The 17524-nt window shown below is 29.0% G+C and overlaps 2 protein-coding genes across 3 annotated transcripts in view; one reads left to right on the top strand and one right to left on the bottom strand.

Moving 5' to 3' along the window:
- LOC107444712 (uncharacterized) overlaps positions 1 to 2068 on the top strand; it is a 48505-nt gene extending 46437 nt beyond the window's left edge. Inside the window, exon 16 of one of the 2 annotated variants that reach the window (XM_016058950.4) lies at positions 1929 to 2068. The gene's annotated coding sequence lies outside the window, so the exon portion shown is untranslated. Of the gene's footprint in view, positions 1 to 349; positions 468 to 1928 lie in introns of those variants that run through there. The other variant, XM_016058942.4, reaches the window with a different exon arrangement.
- Positions 2069 to 16314: 14246 nt separating this feature from the next.
- Positions 16315 to 16638, bottom strand: LOC107444590 (uncharacterized). Its single transcript, XM_016058783.1, has one exon. It carries the CDS (start codon positions 16636 to 16638, stop codon positions 16315 to 16317), a length of 324 nt encoding a protein of 107 aa, XP_015914269.1.
- Positions 16639 to 17524: the final 886 nt, after the last annotated feature.

Raw genomic sequence — 17524 nt, 5'->3', positions numbered from 1 at the left:
AATTAGTTTAAGATGCTCTTTGTTAGTTATCTTTAACTTTTGTTGACTTGAGTCAACAAAATCTGTGATTGAAATCTATGTCTGGTATGAACATATTATGTCAACTCTGTGTAAAAGGTTGGAATTTCATCTTTAAACTTCTGAATGTGTAAGCTGTTTAATTTTATTCATACTGTGGGTTCTGACAGAAGGCCTTAACTCTAACAAAAATGTAATTTAAAGTGAGGATCCTCTTTACAATTAAAGAGTTTTGCATAGCATGATTCTTCTTATTTTTTTTTTTAATTATACTTTCTTGAAATTTTATTAAAAAATAGACTTATTTATTTTTAACTTTATTTATTGACAGTTGGGAAATAGCATGGAATCGACTAAAGCTTCATTTCTAGTACTAATTTTTCAGTGAGTAAGTCGATTTTTTTTGAGCTTCTTAATGGCGGTAAAAGATGAGGGGTTGATGATTTGTGTGCATTTTTATGCATTTAAGAACTAAGATTTTTTTTTAAAACAAAAATTTTATTTAGCTTTTAAAATTTACTAGAATAAATAAATTAAAACACAGATCTGTAAGATTGATACAAACACAAAAGTAACACAATCAAAAGTTTTATATGTGTAAAAAAAGAACATTTTCACATAACATATTAATAAACTGTTAAATTGATTTGAAAATAATTCAGACTTTTAGTTTCTGGTATTATTATATAAATTTAAATTATATTTTATTATAAAAATATTGGTAAAACATTTTTTGTTTTGTTTATAGTATTGTTAAGAATTTTTTACTTATAATTGAAGTAGGGTTTTTAATTGATTAATATGTCAGAGATTGTCTAATATTCCAAAAAGTATGTTAATTAAAACTACCTCAGTAAAGCTCTGTTTTTATGTTTCTCATTTGAATCCCCTACAACGTAGTCTTACCTCATTTTTTTTCTAAAGGTGTAAGAAAATGTTAAGAGTTATTCTTATTAAAGAATCCGACTCGGTTCAATTGACAATTTTGACAAAAATATCAAATGTTTTTTTATTGTCTGGATTTAAACTTTTGTTAATTAACTTTTTAAATCTCTTTAAATTGAGAATGGGTTTCTAATGATTTTATTTAAGTCAAAAAAATTGTTTTATCATTTTTTCGGTAAATATATACGTTAAATACATTTTCAGAAAAATGTTGCTTTTGAGAAAATCTTTTCATGCAAATGCGCATTACAAAAAAAAGAAGCTTTTTTACATTTGTTATAATTCTTTTCAACTTCATATGTAAATTTTGTATACTGTTAGCTATGTTTTGAACTAAAAGCTGAGCTCTAAGTACAAATTTATTAAATTTATAATGCTTTAAGTAAGAATGTTTAGAATTTTTATATTAAAACATCAATAATTAACAATGTATTTAGTTCTATTTCATTGTATAATGAATTTCAAAATGCAAGCAACCATATTGTTGATCAAGAAAAAAATTATTTCTACAGCTATGTTTTAGAACTGTTACATATTTCACTAAAATTCGCAAATATTTCACAAGTTTTTATGATCAATTTTCTTCCTATATTCAAAAAATATTTTCTAAATTTTTAAACTTTACTGTAGATTTATGGTTTTAGGATCGCTACTTACAAAAAATAAAATTAAAATTTTAATTAAGGTTTTAAAAAAAATTGTCTCGAACCAAGTCGGATAACTTAAGTTTTCTATCTTTATGATATTTTGAGTAGGGAAAATGCAATGAAAGTAAAGATTCCCCCCCCCCAAAAAAAATAATATTGGTAAGGCGAACGCATGTTTTAACATTTATTTTATTGTCTCCCTCTTCACTTTATGACACCAGTATAATTCTGACATGTTTGTTTAAAATATATTGGTTTAAAGGTTATATTGCTCAGTTTTGTTTGACAATTATTGAAGATCTTTAGTTGACTTTTTAGCTATCGGTCCCCAACTCAGCCTTGACGCACAATATCCCAGTTTTTCTCTGATGTTCATCAAGAAAAGAATTGTTAGGTAAATATAATATTAAAAGTATCTTTTTTTGTTATAATATAGTTAATTCTTAAAAGGATTTATCACACAGATTTTCTATCATTAACAAATATATTCAAAAGCTTATCTAATTTATGTGTTTTTAATACTGTGAGCATTAGACCAGAATTTTTTTTTCATTTAACTCTAGAATTTAATTGAATTTGTAAAAACTGAAATGTAAATTCTTGGGAATTAAATTGAATTTATGGAATTAACTAAATTTGTTTCTCTTCCTTTGTTTCTCTGATGATAGGTTTGTTGAGTGAAAAGTAGCATGCAAACTTATTCGCTTACATTTCAAGCAATAATATGTTTGATTGTTAAATTAGATTTGATTAACGTGAGACTTAGAATCTGCATCAAAAATATTTTATAGAAGATTATGAATTATTAATTATGTTTCTTTAACACATCATTTTGGAAAGCATATAAATGTTGCTTTACTGTTTATATACATTCTTAAATATTTGTATTAAGTCATTCAATAGAGCTAAACTAAATCTGACATAAATAAGCTAATTTTTCCTAACAGGTAAATCTTTTAAAAAAATTATTAATTAAAACTGTAAGCATATATATTTATTAATGAACTTACATTTATTAATGAATTATCATCAATAATCTTAAAATAATGATGAATTTTTTTCTTCAAAATATTAATAAACAGTAAAGACTATTCTCTGAAAATATTTTAATAAAATTAAAAAAATAACCTTTTCTTACTGCTATCCTATATCCCATTGTTTATATTAGTTTTGATTCATCGTTTGTCATAAAAACGCTGCATGTGTACCAAATTATTGTGTATATTTTTTCCCCATTTTTTCCTTTCACAAATTTAATGGGACGCTTTGTTTAAACTCTTAAAAATGCTCTTCAACGACTCTATTTTATAAATCTATGAACTATTGCACATTTTAAAATTAAATTTTTGCTATTTGCTTTAGTCATGTGGTCTAGTTTTTTTTAATTGTATCCTAGCCTATTGATGGTTATAGTTTATCTATTAACACATTGTCCTTGACTTGCAAATATTGATATTTGTTTTTTATTTTTGTGTTGAGGCTTCTTTCGTAAGCATAGGGATTTATTTAGGGAAATAAATATTGTTCATAGTTTATTTATTTCTTTTGTTTTTGAGCTTTGAAAGATTTCGACATAAATTGGTCAAGGGGGACATATTCATTAAAGAATTTGATTTTAGCATAATTTTTTGTATGCATTACTTGGGACAGTTTAAAGTTTCAGTGTTTTAAGCTTTTCATTGTATTTCTTATACAAATTTCCATTAATAATACTTATTTATTATTTTAGCTTCTTCTAACTTAAATGTCTTTTGCCATTTTTTCCTACTCACAATCAATCTTATAAAAGCTTCTATGCTGTTATTAGATCCAGAAAACTTGTTAATAGTTTTATAATTGTTGATTTTATTTATATCTAATGTTTTGTTTTTATAATTATCCATAAATCATTTATAAAGGACTTAATTATTTATGTCTAACAATACAGAATCTTTGAAACATTTTATTTTGAGAAATAATTGTTTCTTTTATTTTGTTCAATTTCAATTTTTATCAAAAAAAAAAAAAAAAAAAAAAAAACTTATTGTGAAATCACCCACAAGCTTATCTCTTCTGATATAAATGATCTGAAAATATGAAATAAAAGAATTATCATACCTAGTTCCCTATTTCATTATTTTTTTTTTAACTGGAATAAAAGAATCAAATTGGCAAGGCATTATCAAGTGTTTATTTTTAAGCAGTGAGCAAATTATTTAATAAATAAATAAATAATATTTTCTTAATTGAGGAATTAATATAGTAAAAAAATTTTGAGAAAAAACTAGTTTGAAGAGTTTAAGTAATTAAATTAAAATAATAAACTTGTCTTTAAACATGCATTGTGAATGAAATAGGTGAAAGAAATGAGTTTTTGAAATATTTAGAATTGAGTATGTCCCCTTTACCTGATACAGAGTTCGGAATGGATTATGGATTAGTACAAAAGTACTATGACTGGTGTTCTTGATTTTTTAACTGGACCGAAATCATTAGGAGTGGACTTGGTCCAATCAAATTGGTATTAGTGCCTACTACTTGTGGTTTCGTGATTTTTAGTCTATAATTTACGTATGGAACTTTTGCATGGAACATTTTTGATTCATTTTCTAGAGGCACAACATTAAATTGGTTATATTTTAAAATAACTGTTATGTTTCCCTCATACTTTGTTTTTGTTTTTCTGGTATACTTAAAGCATTTAGAAAAATATCACTTCATTATCCTTAAATGAGAATTCTATTTTTATTTATTTATCCCACTACTAATTCATCTAAAAATGACTATTTAGTAGCATAATTATGTGTGACGTAAGTAACTTCCATGTAACTCTAATAGCTCCTTCTCAATCTCAGGTTAATGTTTTTAAGCATTCCAAATGTTGTATATCCTTAATTCTTTCAGGATATTAAAATGAAATTGCATTTTCTTCTGTATTCATTTTAATGTCAAATTATCTCAGATTGTTTTCTTGCACCTTCATTATAGTATTTAATTTGTTTTTGTAAATCAAATTGATTCATTCTTTTTTGTTTTGGTGCTATTTCCTCCATTCAGTAGTTCATTCTTTTGCATGTTCTTGCACCTCAAATTTATTTAGTCTTTTCATTCTGGTTCTTCAAATATTTCCTCCATTTAGTTTTTTATTCCTTACATTCTTGCACCTCAAATTGATTCATTCTCTTTACTCTTGTACTTCAAAATATTTCCCGACATTCAGTAGTTTCTTCTTTTGCATGTTATTGCACCTCAAATTGATTCACTCATTTTATTTTGGTGCTTCAAATATTTCCTCCATTCAGTTCTCTCTTTTGTACACTTCTTTCACATAAAATTGATTCATTCTTTTTACTTTGGTACTTCAAATAGTTCCTCCATTCAGTAGTTCATTCTTTTGCATGTTCTTACCCCTCAAATTGATTTAATATTCTGGTTCTTAAAATATTTTCTCTATTCAGTATTTCATTCTTTTGTAAGTCAAGGGCAAAATTGGAATAATGAAAATTTGAAAATGTCTTCTAACATTTTACTGATAATTCTCCAGCATGTTTTAAATTATTAAGATTTATAGTACTGTTAAATACAAACTCAGAGTCAGTATCTAGAAGTTTCTACGTAATTTAATGGGATAAAATGTTAATAATATAGGTGAATTTAAATGGATATAATTCTTAGAGTGGTCTTAAATTTTTCAAATTACCTTAGTTCAAACTTGATTGCTCCTCAAAATTTTGTATCTTGTGAACTCCTACGTCGTAAACTTTGTTGTCTAGTGTGATTGTAATAATAAATGTTAAAGCAGCTGTGACTGACATGATTGAAAATTAGAAAATGTTGCTTATTAATATTAAAAAAAAGATGTGAGCACTAAAGATTTTAAAATGTTTCTTAAATGTGCAACAAAAGTGAATTGCAATGATGGAGGAGAATTAAGTGATCACTTAAAAATAAAAATCAGCATTGCATTCCTTGGATTTCATTTTTATATGCATGATCAGTTGTTGTGTGTATGTGATTTTGCTTTAAATTTTAATACTAGAGCAAGCTAGTTCATAAAAATCTTGCAATTTTGCCTTCAAAAAAACTGTACATTTTCTAGAACATCACACCTGCCTGTTTGATTTTCTCCCCAACACTGATAAATTTTATATTGGTAGAGACTGAGCTTATATTATGTTGATTGGTAATTGACTTGGCATGTATTTCATGTTCTTTCTTGCATTTTTGTTAGTGTTATCTGAATTGCTTTTGTTTTCCAGTGAATTTTTTTTTATTTAAGAATTTTTTTTCCCTTTAAAAACAAATAATTATTCTGGTTGTTCCAAAAATGATTTGAAGAAAAAATGAAAGGCACTGTAATGTAGGGTTTGTTGCATTTTGCTTAGGAAACAAATTATTCTTTCACTAAATCTCAAAAGTACTTGCGCAATTAATCAACAGATGGCGCTGCTGATTTGAAAGCATAAGACCATGTTGTACTTCAGTATCATACTACTAAAAGTTGTTCTAACTCATGACAATTTCTCCCTTGCTCATTTTTTCCTCTCTGAACTCTATATTTATTCTTTCAACTGAAATATTTGTACTGTGTGATGACTATTAGTTTTATCCTCTGACTTTACCATCCTGTTTTTGAAAATAATGGTTATTTTGAAATGATAGTTTTTATAACGTTCTCGTCAGTGACGTCATCTATTGATGAAATTAATAACTAATTTTGAAATTTAGTGAAATGTTTTCCTAAGCAGCATGCAGTAAACAGTGCATTTCTTTTCCTCAAAAATATGACTTTTCAGGTACACTCATTGATTTGTATATTTAATAAAGTGTGCTCTTTAAAAAAAAAATAATAATAAACGGCAGGTGTGGGTTATATTTTTAAGTGGCCTTGATATATTTATTCAGCTTTTTTAGCATTTTTCTAACCTTATTCAACTGCATCCAGTAAGTACTAAACATTCGTGAGTTGTTGCAACAACTTGGTTGAATAATGATTTTATTTAGTGTGTTTTTATATAGTTCTCGCTTTACTAAACTAATATGTAACATTAAAGCTCTATCCTTAATAGCATCTGTATTTTAAATACTTTTCCCACCATATTGTGTAGCTTTAATTCAAAGACTTTCTGACAATATTTAATGATTATATGTGTTTTGTTATAAAGGAATTTTATTACTACTGTGTTTATCTGGATGGTTGTTGTTAACTGAGTGAAAATTATTGTCTGCTCTGTATAGTTGATGTAGGTTAATTTATTTTTAAAGGTTTTGGTGTCTTTTTATTGGTTTCTGATTGTTAAAGTTTTGGTATTTTATATGAATTTCCACGTACTATTTTTGTCATTGTTGCTCGATTTGAAAACGTCGTGCTTATTTTCATACCAGTTTTATGTATACTGATTTTTTTTTTTAGCTTTGAAACTCACTATTACTAAGTCATTAATTGTATGTTGTGTTATATAGATAAATTTTGTGACAATATGTTCTCAAGCATTAGTTTTGTTCCTGATAAGAATATAAACATATTGTACAGTTATGATTGTAAATATAAGTAAATAAAGTTTATAATATGCATAGCTTTTGCTCTACCTGTTAATGGGTGACTTTTCTTTCACTGTAATTTTTTCCTTCAGCAAGATATTGTTTCAAAAAATGCTTAATACCATAGCTCACTCATAACTTTTGTCCTGGCTCTTAATGAGTGAGTTTTTTTCTTCAGCAAGACATTGTTTCAAAAAATGTTTCATATCATGACTTTAGTTCTGGCTGTTAATGTATGAATTTTTTAAATTTTTTTTCATTGTAGTTTTTTCATCACGAAGACATTGTTTCAAATGATAGCATTGGGTTTCAAAAAATGCTTCATATCATAGCTCAATTATATATGTTCTAGTTGTTAATAGGTGAGTATTTTTTCATTGTAGTTTTTTCATCAGGAAGACATTGTTTCAAATGATAGCATTGGGTTTCAAAAAAATGTTTCACATCATAGCATAATTATTATTTTTTTTCCTGCCTGTTAATTGTTAAATTTTTTTAAGTTGTAAGTTGAATTCTCTTTGTTTTAAACTAAGTTTTTTTTTCATTTTGTATGCTTATTTTTTTAAGCCCGGTAATAGAATTCTCGAAGGGAATCTACTGCACTATCTTCAGTAATCCAATTTTGTCTGGAACCTTAACGCAGTGAGACAAAGATTATTTTTGTAAAAATTAATTTTAATCTAACATATGCTTACCGAGATTAGCAAATATAAGATCCAATACGCAGACTTACTGTTGTTTAATTATATAATATCTTATTTATTTTATTTCAATTAGTATCCATTACCAAAATTAATTGAGCATCATTGACAATAGTAGTTTGCAGATTTTTTACGTTCTCTTTGTGGGATTAGCATCATCGCTTCGTTAATTTATTCTCCATTAATTTTAGCATCATATCTCCATTTTAGTTCATAACTTATTATTTTACTTCAATTAGTAAATATTACCAAAATCAATATTCATTGATGCCAGTAAATAATGGCGATCTTGATCCTCAGCAAATTAATATCCTCTTTTATTAATTTTGCTTTTCAGTCTAACACTTTTTTTTTAATTTCAATTAATTTTAAATTATTTGCTTTTATAGTAACGCGTTTTAAAAGCATAATTGTTAACAAAATAAACACGTGACTTAAAATAATCTTGGGAATAATAATTTAATGACGTAGTTCACCTATGCTACTAGGATTACGTTGTTCAGATAACCTGGTGTAACGAATAAAAAATAAGTATTACAGAACGAGCAATAAACAACTTTCTTCATTAGAACTAGAGCCCCTGAATTAGACAGGCCGACTTATCTATTTTTGGAGCAAAAAGCTAACATAAGCACAATACTAACATAACGTTAACTTGCGAACTTGTTTGCTCCAATATTGCTTGATAGGTCAGCTCTGATAGTATAGGAGCCTTAATTAGAACTACAAGCTAGCAAAGATCACTGATGTTGTCTTTAAAATATTTGGAAAAACTGAATCGTTAATAGTTTGTTTTAAAACAATGGCGTTCACTGAATCAAAGAGAAAATGCCGTTTTTTAAATGGAATTAAAAATATAATTAAAAAGTGAAAAATCGAGCTTCGTAATTTCTTTACAATTTCACTAATTTAACTTCATGTTGAGTATTGTATTTTTATTGCCCACAGTATACACGTAACCCGGTTTACAGACACATAAATTCTTTATTTTATTGAATATGTATATTGTTTATGAACTGTCAATAAACCTTCATTAAAAATTATTGCCATTAAATAAATTACGTTTTCTAACTGCAGATTATTGTTAACGAGCTCCAATTTTTAAGCGTTCATAAAAGCTTAACTTCAGATGGTCATTGAAAAATCTATGAGTATAACGAGCTTTCATGTTTATTCTACCTACGCTGTAAAACATAATTGAAATATTCTAACGTGAGCGTGCATGCCTAAAATAAATTGAATATATCGTCTGCAGTAGATTGAAAAATTCTATAATCAGCAATCACAACTCAAGCACCTCCACTGTAGAACATAATTTAAATATTCTAACATGAGCGTTCATGTCTAAAATTAATAAAATATATCGTCCGCAGATGATTGAAAAATTCTATAATCAGCATACGCAACTAAAATACCTTCAATGTAGAACGTAATTTAAATATTCTAATGTGAGCGTTCATACCTAAAATAAATGAAATATATCGTCTGTAGTAGATTGAAAAATTCTATAATCAGCATACGCAACTGAAATACTTCCATTGTAGAACGTAATTTAAATATTCTAATGTGAGCGTTCATACCTAAAATAAATGAAATATATCGTCTGTAGTAGATTGAAAAATTCTATAATCAGCATTCACAACTGAAATACTTCATTGTTGAACATAATTTAAATATTCTAATGTGAGTGTTCATGCTTAAAATAAATATATCGTCTGTAGTTTGTGAATGAAAAAGTTTATAATCAGCATTCACAACTAAAACACCTCCACTGTAGAACATAATTTATATATTCTAACGTGAGCGTTCATGTCTAAAATATAATACCTCTTCTGCAGATGATTATTGAAAAATTCAATAATGAACGTTCACAACTAAAATAAATAAAATACTTCCTCTGCAGCTGAAAACATTAAGGCGGTAACATTTTTTCATCAGTGTTTGTTCAATTAAGAACATATTAATGTTACTAATCGCTCTTTTCTTATTATTGCTTCTTCCATGATTCTACCATAATGTTCTAAATTCCAGACAACCTCACCTGCTTCCGTTCGAAATTCTATTTTAGGGCAATGCATCTTCTTTTCTTAAAACATATCGACGATAAATTCACGTCCCGTTAGCACACAAAAACTTCCAAGACAACAAAAACGGAAAATACGAAATTTCTCCATCGCGCGAAGAAATAACTTTTTTGCATTCTTTACGCTTGGGTATCAGTTACAACAAAACCCATCAAAAGTGAAAGTAGGCGAACCAGCTGCATTATATTCAAGATACTTTCTAATAAAGTTTAAAGAGATAGGGAGCGGTGGGGAAAAGTGGTAAAAAAAAAGTGAAAAGAACGTTTTTCAAGAATCGAATTTGGTGCGAACGTGGCTGTGTCATTGACATTAGTGACCCATTTTCTTTAGAATCAACCTTCACTTTTTACCATCCCCAATTTTGAAGAAGGATCTATAAGAAAGTACTTCCTCTTGATTCGAGGAAGATGTTTCACAAAGTGATGAAGAGATAAACCAGACCGTTTGTTAATCAAGGCTTGTAATACCAACTTATATTTTATCACTAAAGTGTAAAAATCAGTTTTTCTACAAATTAGCTAATGTGTCAATTTTTATTTTTTCGTTTCTCAAATTACTTAAGCAATTATTTAGATAATCTGTACATTACCGACTAGGGATTCTTTAAAATCGAAATAAGATTGCTGAAACAACAGAGCAACAATTCTTCTGAATGCTTAAATCAGAGTTTCTTAAACTGTCTGTCACAACCCAACTTTGAGTCGCAGTTGCTGAGCTGAGGTCACCACAGATTTTAGCAATTATGATATTTCCTTAAATTATTAAAATAATTTTACAATTACAAAATGTTTTTACATTATGTATCTGAAAATAGATAAAAATATTTGAGTGAGTCGACATTTTCGTCTTAAATCTCCATTAAATGAAAGTGTCGATCAAATCTAAAGACTACTGAAGTGCTTCGCTCTGCGGTGTCGACTATTTTGCCATGATTTTAATATAATTAAAAATAAACATGCATACCCTTAATGGACAGACTGCAGTTAATGTTTAAATTTACCCAAGCAATTGAATTTATTTTTATTATTGCCTTATGGTTTTAGTATTTATTAAAAATTTTCATTGTTCTATGTCTTAAAGTTAATGGCCAAAAATTACAATGATATATTATAGTAGAAGTGAAGAATCAGGCAGTTTCACTCACACATGCATCGGGTTTGTGCAATGCTATGGGGTATCACAAAGTTCTCGTAAATATAATGGAGTCCATATCAAAAATTTAAGAGACCCTGGCTTAAACTAACATAGCGTTATTTATTTTTCGCTATCTAAGAAAATCAAGTCTCTACAATCAAACATTAGTGAGCCGTGGTGGCTTAGAGGATGAAGCGCTCTCCTTCGAATGATGACTTGGGTTCGAATCCCAGCAATGTCTTGCCGATATGAATCCCGCATCCGACTCGTATCGACTACAGTGCTGACGTAAAATACCCTCAGTGGTAGATGGATCATCTGTTATAGTCCCCGTGCCGTCAGGCTAACCGTGGGAGGCATTCGTGATTTTCCTACTCGTGCAACACAAATGCGGGTTTCTGCCACCAAAAAGGAGGTAAATTTTCCCCAACATTATGTCCCCAACATTATGTCCCATCCCTTGTCTTCTGGATTGGGTTCAAAATGACAAGGCTACGGAGATGAACGTTGGTAGTCGTAAACTCAAAAAATTGGGTTGACTGTTCAACGACGGTTATAAAATCAAACATTAGTTGATAGAATCAATCATCAATCCTTTTAAAAAATTTAATGCAAAGAATTGAATGGGTGAAAAAATTTTTACAGTCAAGAAATTATCACAATGTTATTTATTTTTTGGTATCTAAAGAATCAAGACTATACAATCGAACAATAAACAAATTAGTTGACAGAATGAGAGAAACAAACTTTTGAACTTTAACAAAATGGAAACCGTTAATGTGCACATTGCATAGATAAACTGCAGAAAAACCTCAATTTATTTTAACAGATTGATTACCCTAGTTATTCTGCAGATCAGCTAGGTAGCATATGAGCTATATATAGGTCTATTAGCTGAATGTCCGTTCTTCATACGGAGTAAAAGAATCAGAAATTATTAACACTACGCAAGCAAACAAAATCGAAAAATTTAAATTATTTAATCTGCAGATCAGTTAGGTAGCATAGACGCTATATATAGGTCTATTAGCTGAATGTCCGTTCTTCATACGAAGTAAAAAGAATCAGAAATTATTAACACTACGCAAGCAAACAGAATCGAAAAATTTAAATTATTTAATCTGCAGATCAGTTAGGTAGCATAGACGCTATATATAGGTCTATTAGCTGAATGTCCGTTCTTCATACGGAGTAAAAAGAAACAGAAATTATTAACACTACGCAAGCAAGCACAATCGAAAAATTTAAAATAATTTAAACTTTTATTATTATTTGTTGCCTTTGCCAGTGACTATAAATTATCAGATTAATAATAATAATAAAGTTCTATTTTTAACGAAAAGGAAAAATAACTGTGCTCTGTATCATTTGGCGCCGAAAATGATGCTATTGAACGCGTTTATCACTACAGTCAAGATTTAATCACAATCACTTTTCTTGATGAGCTTTAACAAAGTTGTTTCCATTTTTTTCGGCTATGGTACTTTATCCCTTTGCTTACGGTATACCATGTTGTATCATCCCATGTGGTCCATATGTTGTGCCAACCGTAAGCAAAGGGTTAAATGATAGTCCTTTTGGCAGAAACCCGCTTTCATGAGTAATTGCATGCACATTAACGTATAAGAAAACTAATTATTTTAGAAATATTTAATATGAAGAATGAAATTTCTTTTTTTTTATCGTTTTATCAAAAATATTCTTCAAGTAAGGATTAATTTCAGGTTATCGAATTCAAAGAATTGGAAGCAGCATTTATTTTAATTATAACATTCTCATGGTGTATGCATACGATGAAAATAATGTTAAATAAATAATAAATAAAATAAGCTGATTTATGGTTTCGTTGATCTGAAAACGAATAAAAAATATTATTATAAACATCTATATTATATAAAACGCTAATACGTACGTATCTATCAATAAAACCGATGATATTTCTTTTCTCGCGCTGGCAACAGTTTTCATTTTTAATTGATTGGATTCGGCGCGCAAGAGCACGTAGTGAGCAACCAGATAACAATAACCAGAGTGAGCATTATCAGGTTGTTCAATTCAGACTCATGCACTAAAAACATGACAATTGATATTTTTCTACTGGGAGCTACCTAAACGTCTAAAAAACGTTTAAGTGTTTGTATTGAATGCATTGAATTTTTTTATATTTCGCGTTTATTTATGCATTGAATTTTCACTCTTTAAAATGCAGAATATTAGTGAAGCAATATTTGATAATTTATTTTGCTAATATGTTTCTTATTTAGCTAATGATTTGATTTTTTCCATGTACAATCTAAATAGCTAATATACTTTTTTAAAAGCCAATAAGAACATTGGTAGAATTCTTCTACATAAGTACAATACTATGTCTTTGATGATAAAATACTATGTCTTTGATGATAATATATTATGTCTTTGTGCTAGAACATTGTGTTCATTGGCGAGCGAGCGCAGCGAGCCATGGTTCACGGCGTGAACCACATAGGATTGCGTAGCAATTCTCGGGGGCTGGCGAGCGTTAGCGAGCAGGGGGCGGAGCCTCCTATACTAGAATGCAAAGTTTCTTGACAATGACGTCACGGCTGGCGGAGGAAGAAGGAGAAATAAGTTCAGTCGTTATATAGAAGAAATATAACTAAATAAAGATACCATTCCGCGATGCGCCGCTCTTAAATTTGAAAATATATAAAATTTTAAGAAAATTATAGCAAATTAACGCTATATATGTGTGGGTTAAGATAACTTATCATATTTCTATTGTGAAATGCGTAATTTACCTCGAAATACAGACATCGCACCGTGAACTATTTTCTTCGTTTGCCCTCAGCATATTTCTCCATTGTCAAGAAACATTGCAGTTTAGTATAGTCTATCTATATTATATAAAACACTAATACGTACGTATGTATCAATAAAACCGATGATATTTCTTTTCTCGCGCTGGCAACAGTTTTCATTTTTAATTGATTGGATTCGGCGCGCAAGAGCACGTAGTGAGCATCATATGGTTAATCTATATTATATAAAACGCTAATACGTTTTAATTGATAGGTTTCGGCGCGCAAGAGCACGTAGTGAGCATCATATGTCTAATCGGGAGAATTCTCACCGAATTATCAAAAAAATTATCGCAAAATTATCTTCATCGAAGCCGATGCTTTACATCCGGCGTTCAGTACTATTTCATACTGTTTTACAACACATGGTTTTAGCCCTCTGGTGCGAAAGACTTTAAAACAAAACTTACAACAGTTACTTTTCTCAACAACTGAAATTTAGAATAGTGTGATTAAGAAAAATATGTGAACTGTTTGCAATTTCAAATTAATATTGAAATGCACAGGTTTAGAATTTTCTACAGTGAAAAGTTTTCGGAACTTCAGTGTTCAAAAATGTATACAAAAGCTAGACGTTAAGAACGTATCCAATGAGCGAGTAAAGCGAGCATCGGATTGCAAAGCAATCCGAAATGAACTGCGAAAGCAGTTCCGAGGGCTGGCGAGCTCCAGCGAGCAGGGGGCGAGACCTCCTAGTGTTAAATAAATAATAAATAAAATAAGCTGATTTATGGTTTCGTTGATCTGAAAACGAATAAAAAATATTATTATAAACATAAAATATAAGTTTTGACTGTTTAGAGTTCGAAATAAAATAAAATACATTACTCAAAGCGAATGGTCATCAAAGAAACATATTTTTTTATTATTTAGATTTATTTCATTTTGCATTAAAAAGTTCGATTGTTTGGATACAAATGCAGTATTTTATAAATGCATCTCGTTTTTATAATTCATCCAATACATTGTCATTAGAAAATATGATGCATATTTATATTATTAAATATGAGATGAAAATAAAGCAAAAGTTTTATTTTCATATTTATTTTACTAAACTAATATCGTAAAAATAACCGTATAAATAATAGATTATTTGATTAGAAATATAATTATTACAAGTTAAAAAAATTCTGATATTCGAATATATAATAGCACACAAATAATCGAATATATAATATATAAATCGAATATATAATACCGACAAATATAATGCCACATTATGAAAAACCATCTTATTTTTCGAATACATTTCTGCAAACTAGTACGAGTGTAATTTTTTTTCTTTTTTCAGTTATTTTCAGTTAGGCAAGTGTAAGGAAATTCAATTATTTTTCTTATTTGATTTTTTTTAATTTAATTTTCATATGTTAAAAAATAAATTAAATACAAAAAAAGAACAGTTGTTGGAGATCTATATTTGTTGGTGATTTTTCGCTTGCGTTCTGCCAGCCGAAAAGTACCTATAGTTTCCAATGTTCAATAACTTTCTACAAATTACAGCATTATTGGTTATAATAAATTTTAATTACCCCAATAATGGAAATATATACTTTGGCGCTACTGCAATATGATCCTTTGGCGGAAAAATAAGTGGGTAATACCTAAAGTCACGCCGTTATACAAGTTACATTTAAAAAGGCTATCTAATAGTTAATGCAAACACTTCACTTAGAATTTTCTCTACAGATTATATCCGAAATTTTAAAATTGTGCGTTTTTATAGTTGAGTTCTAAAAAAGGTGAAGAACTACCAGAAAATCAATAAAATCAAAATTTTCCATTGAACTATTAATAAAATTTAAAAAAAGACGTTTTTGGAATTATACGCAAAATTACTGTGAAAAGACATAAGCACTACTTCCACCTAGTGGTGTCAAAGGATACTATACAAATTTTATTTTCAAATTATTCTTTAAGTTTAATAATTTACTAACACCTAATTTTATGACTTTTTGTGCGATAGTTGTTAAATTAAGTCAGTGGTATCATTTTTCTCCAGCTCATCCAGAAGCTAAAAAAGAATATATTATCTATAAGAAGATCTCGCATAGCTTTGATATTTGCTTGTATTTCGCCATGTTGTTTTTTAGTGCAGATCTTTTCTGTAACTAGTTCTAAATAATACAAATAAAGCTGAGACTGCAGGGTTGCTTATTGATGCATCAATGCATGATGTGTTAGTGTTATTTCAATGTGTCAATAAATATTTAATTCAATTTATCTACATTTAACTGACACTTATTTGCTTTAAAACTATAAAGAATCGTAAGACACCTTTTGATCGAATCGGGCATATTCAAAATGGCGGTAGGAATAGAGTTACTAGTTTTGTAAATAATTTTATGTTCATCAACTAAAGAATAAACAACTGTTTTATTTAAGTACCGACAACTATTTTTAACAGGCTATTGCAGATGTACTTTTTTGTTTATTTATATTCGGAGACATCGACCATTAATTTTTTAAGTTCTTCATCTGATTGGATTGCTGCCTGAACGTCTTCTTCTTTTATAACGGCAGCTTTTGCCGACTTTTCTCGCGCCTTGTTTCCAGAGAGTTCGATCATTTCAGCTGCAACATATTGTAGAACTGCTGTGAGGTAAATCGTAGCTTTGGGATCAACTTCGCCTTTACAGTATGCCTCCATTTTAGCTCGAATTTTCTTAAGGTCGAAGTGAAAGAGATTTTTACTACCATTTGCAGATCTTTTGCGCTTGGTCCCTTTCGTCGCAGTTTTCTTTTTAGATGGCATTATTATTTCTGATGAAGTACATCCATTTAAAAATTTTGATAAATGAGTATGAATTTCGTTGATTTAAGTTTGTTTGATTCGTTTTATGGGATTACTTTTTTCCTTATGAATCTCGTGGATTAACTCAACCGAAGTTAGGATAATTTTCGCGAGGTTAAAATGACATAGTGGCTGTAAGATATTATGTGCTTATGCGCATAGTATTTTTATAAAATAATTTACTTATTATATATCAGTCAGTAGATGGCAACGAGTAGAGTTTTGTGGCTGCCATGGTGATAGTATAGTATGTAAATAGTTTCTGAGTGAGTGTAAGATTATTCTTTTGAAACGGTGATGAAGTAATTTTTGTTGTTGAGTTAATAAACCTTCCCTTTTATTAAACGTAATAGTAAATATTTCTTAAATATTTGATTCGAGGCCCTTTGAGTTTCATTTGGGGTCCTTTTGTATTTTTTGACAGTGGCAATATTAATTGGGTACTTGAAACTCGAGAAGAAGTGAAGTGATTATGCCTATCTATGTGATATAAATCAGATTTTATTGGATACCTGTAAGCGACGTTAAACCTGCGTGTCGAAGCGAATTGGCTCCTGAATCGACGATTGCCACGATTTACCTAGTCACTCGCAGGCATCCAATTTTAAAGTGACAATTGTATAAAATCAGATGTTTTTATTTATAATTGTTCTAGCATTTCTAGTTCAGCAGGGGCTGAACTTGATCCGCAACCCAAATAAATCAAGTTTAGCCTTGGTTAGGCAAAATAACTGAAGCAGTTGTTCCTACTAATCTGCATTTATTCTGTAAAAAGAAATAATTCCTCGAAAAAAAGAAGAGCTTCTGTAGCTTAATTGGGCACCTGAAGAAGAAAATCACTGAAATC

The sequence above is a fragment of the Parasteatoda tepidariorum genome, chromosome 5 (genome assembly GCF_982258835.1).
Source record: "Parasteatoda tepidariorum strain Cologne lab strain chromosome 5, Ptep-v5.0, whole genome shotgun sequence".
In the NCBI taxonomy this organism is placed as follows: Eukaryota; Metazoa; Arthropoda; class Arachnida; order Araneae; family Theridiidae; genus Parasteatoda; species Parasteatoda tepidariorum.
Note: the sequence above shows the minus strand (reverse complement) of the source record. Positions and strands in the feature narration are given on the sequence as shown.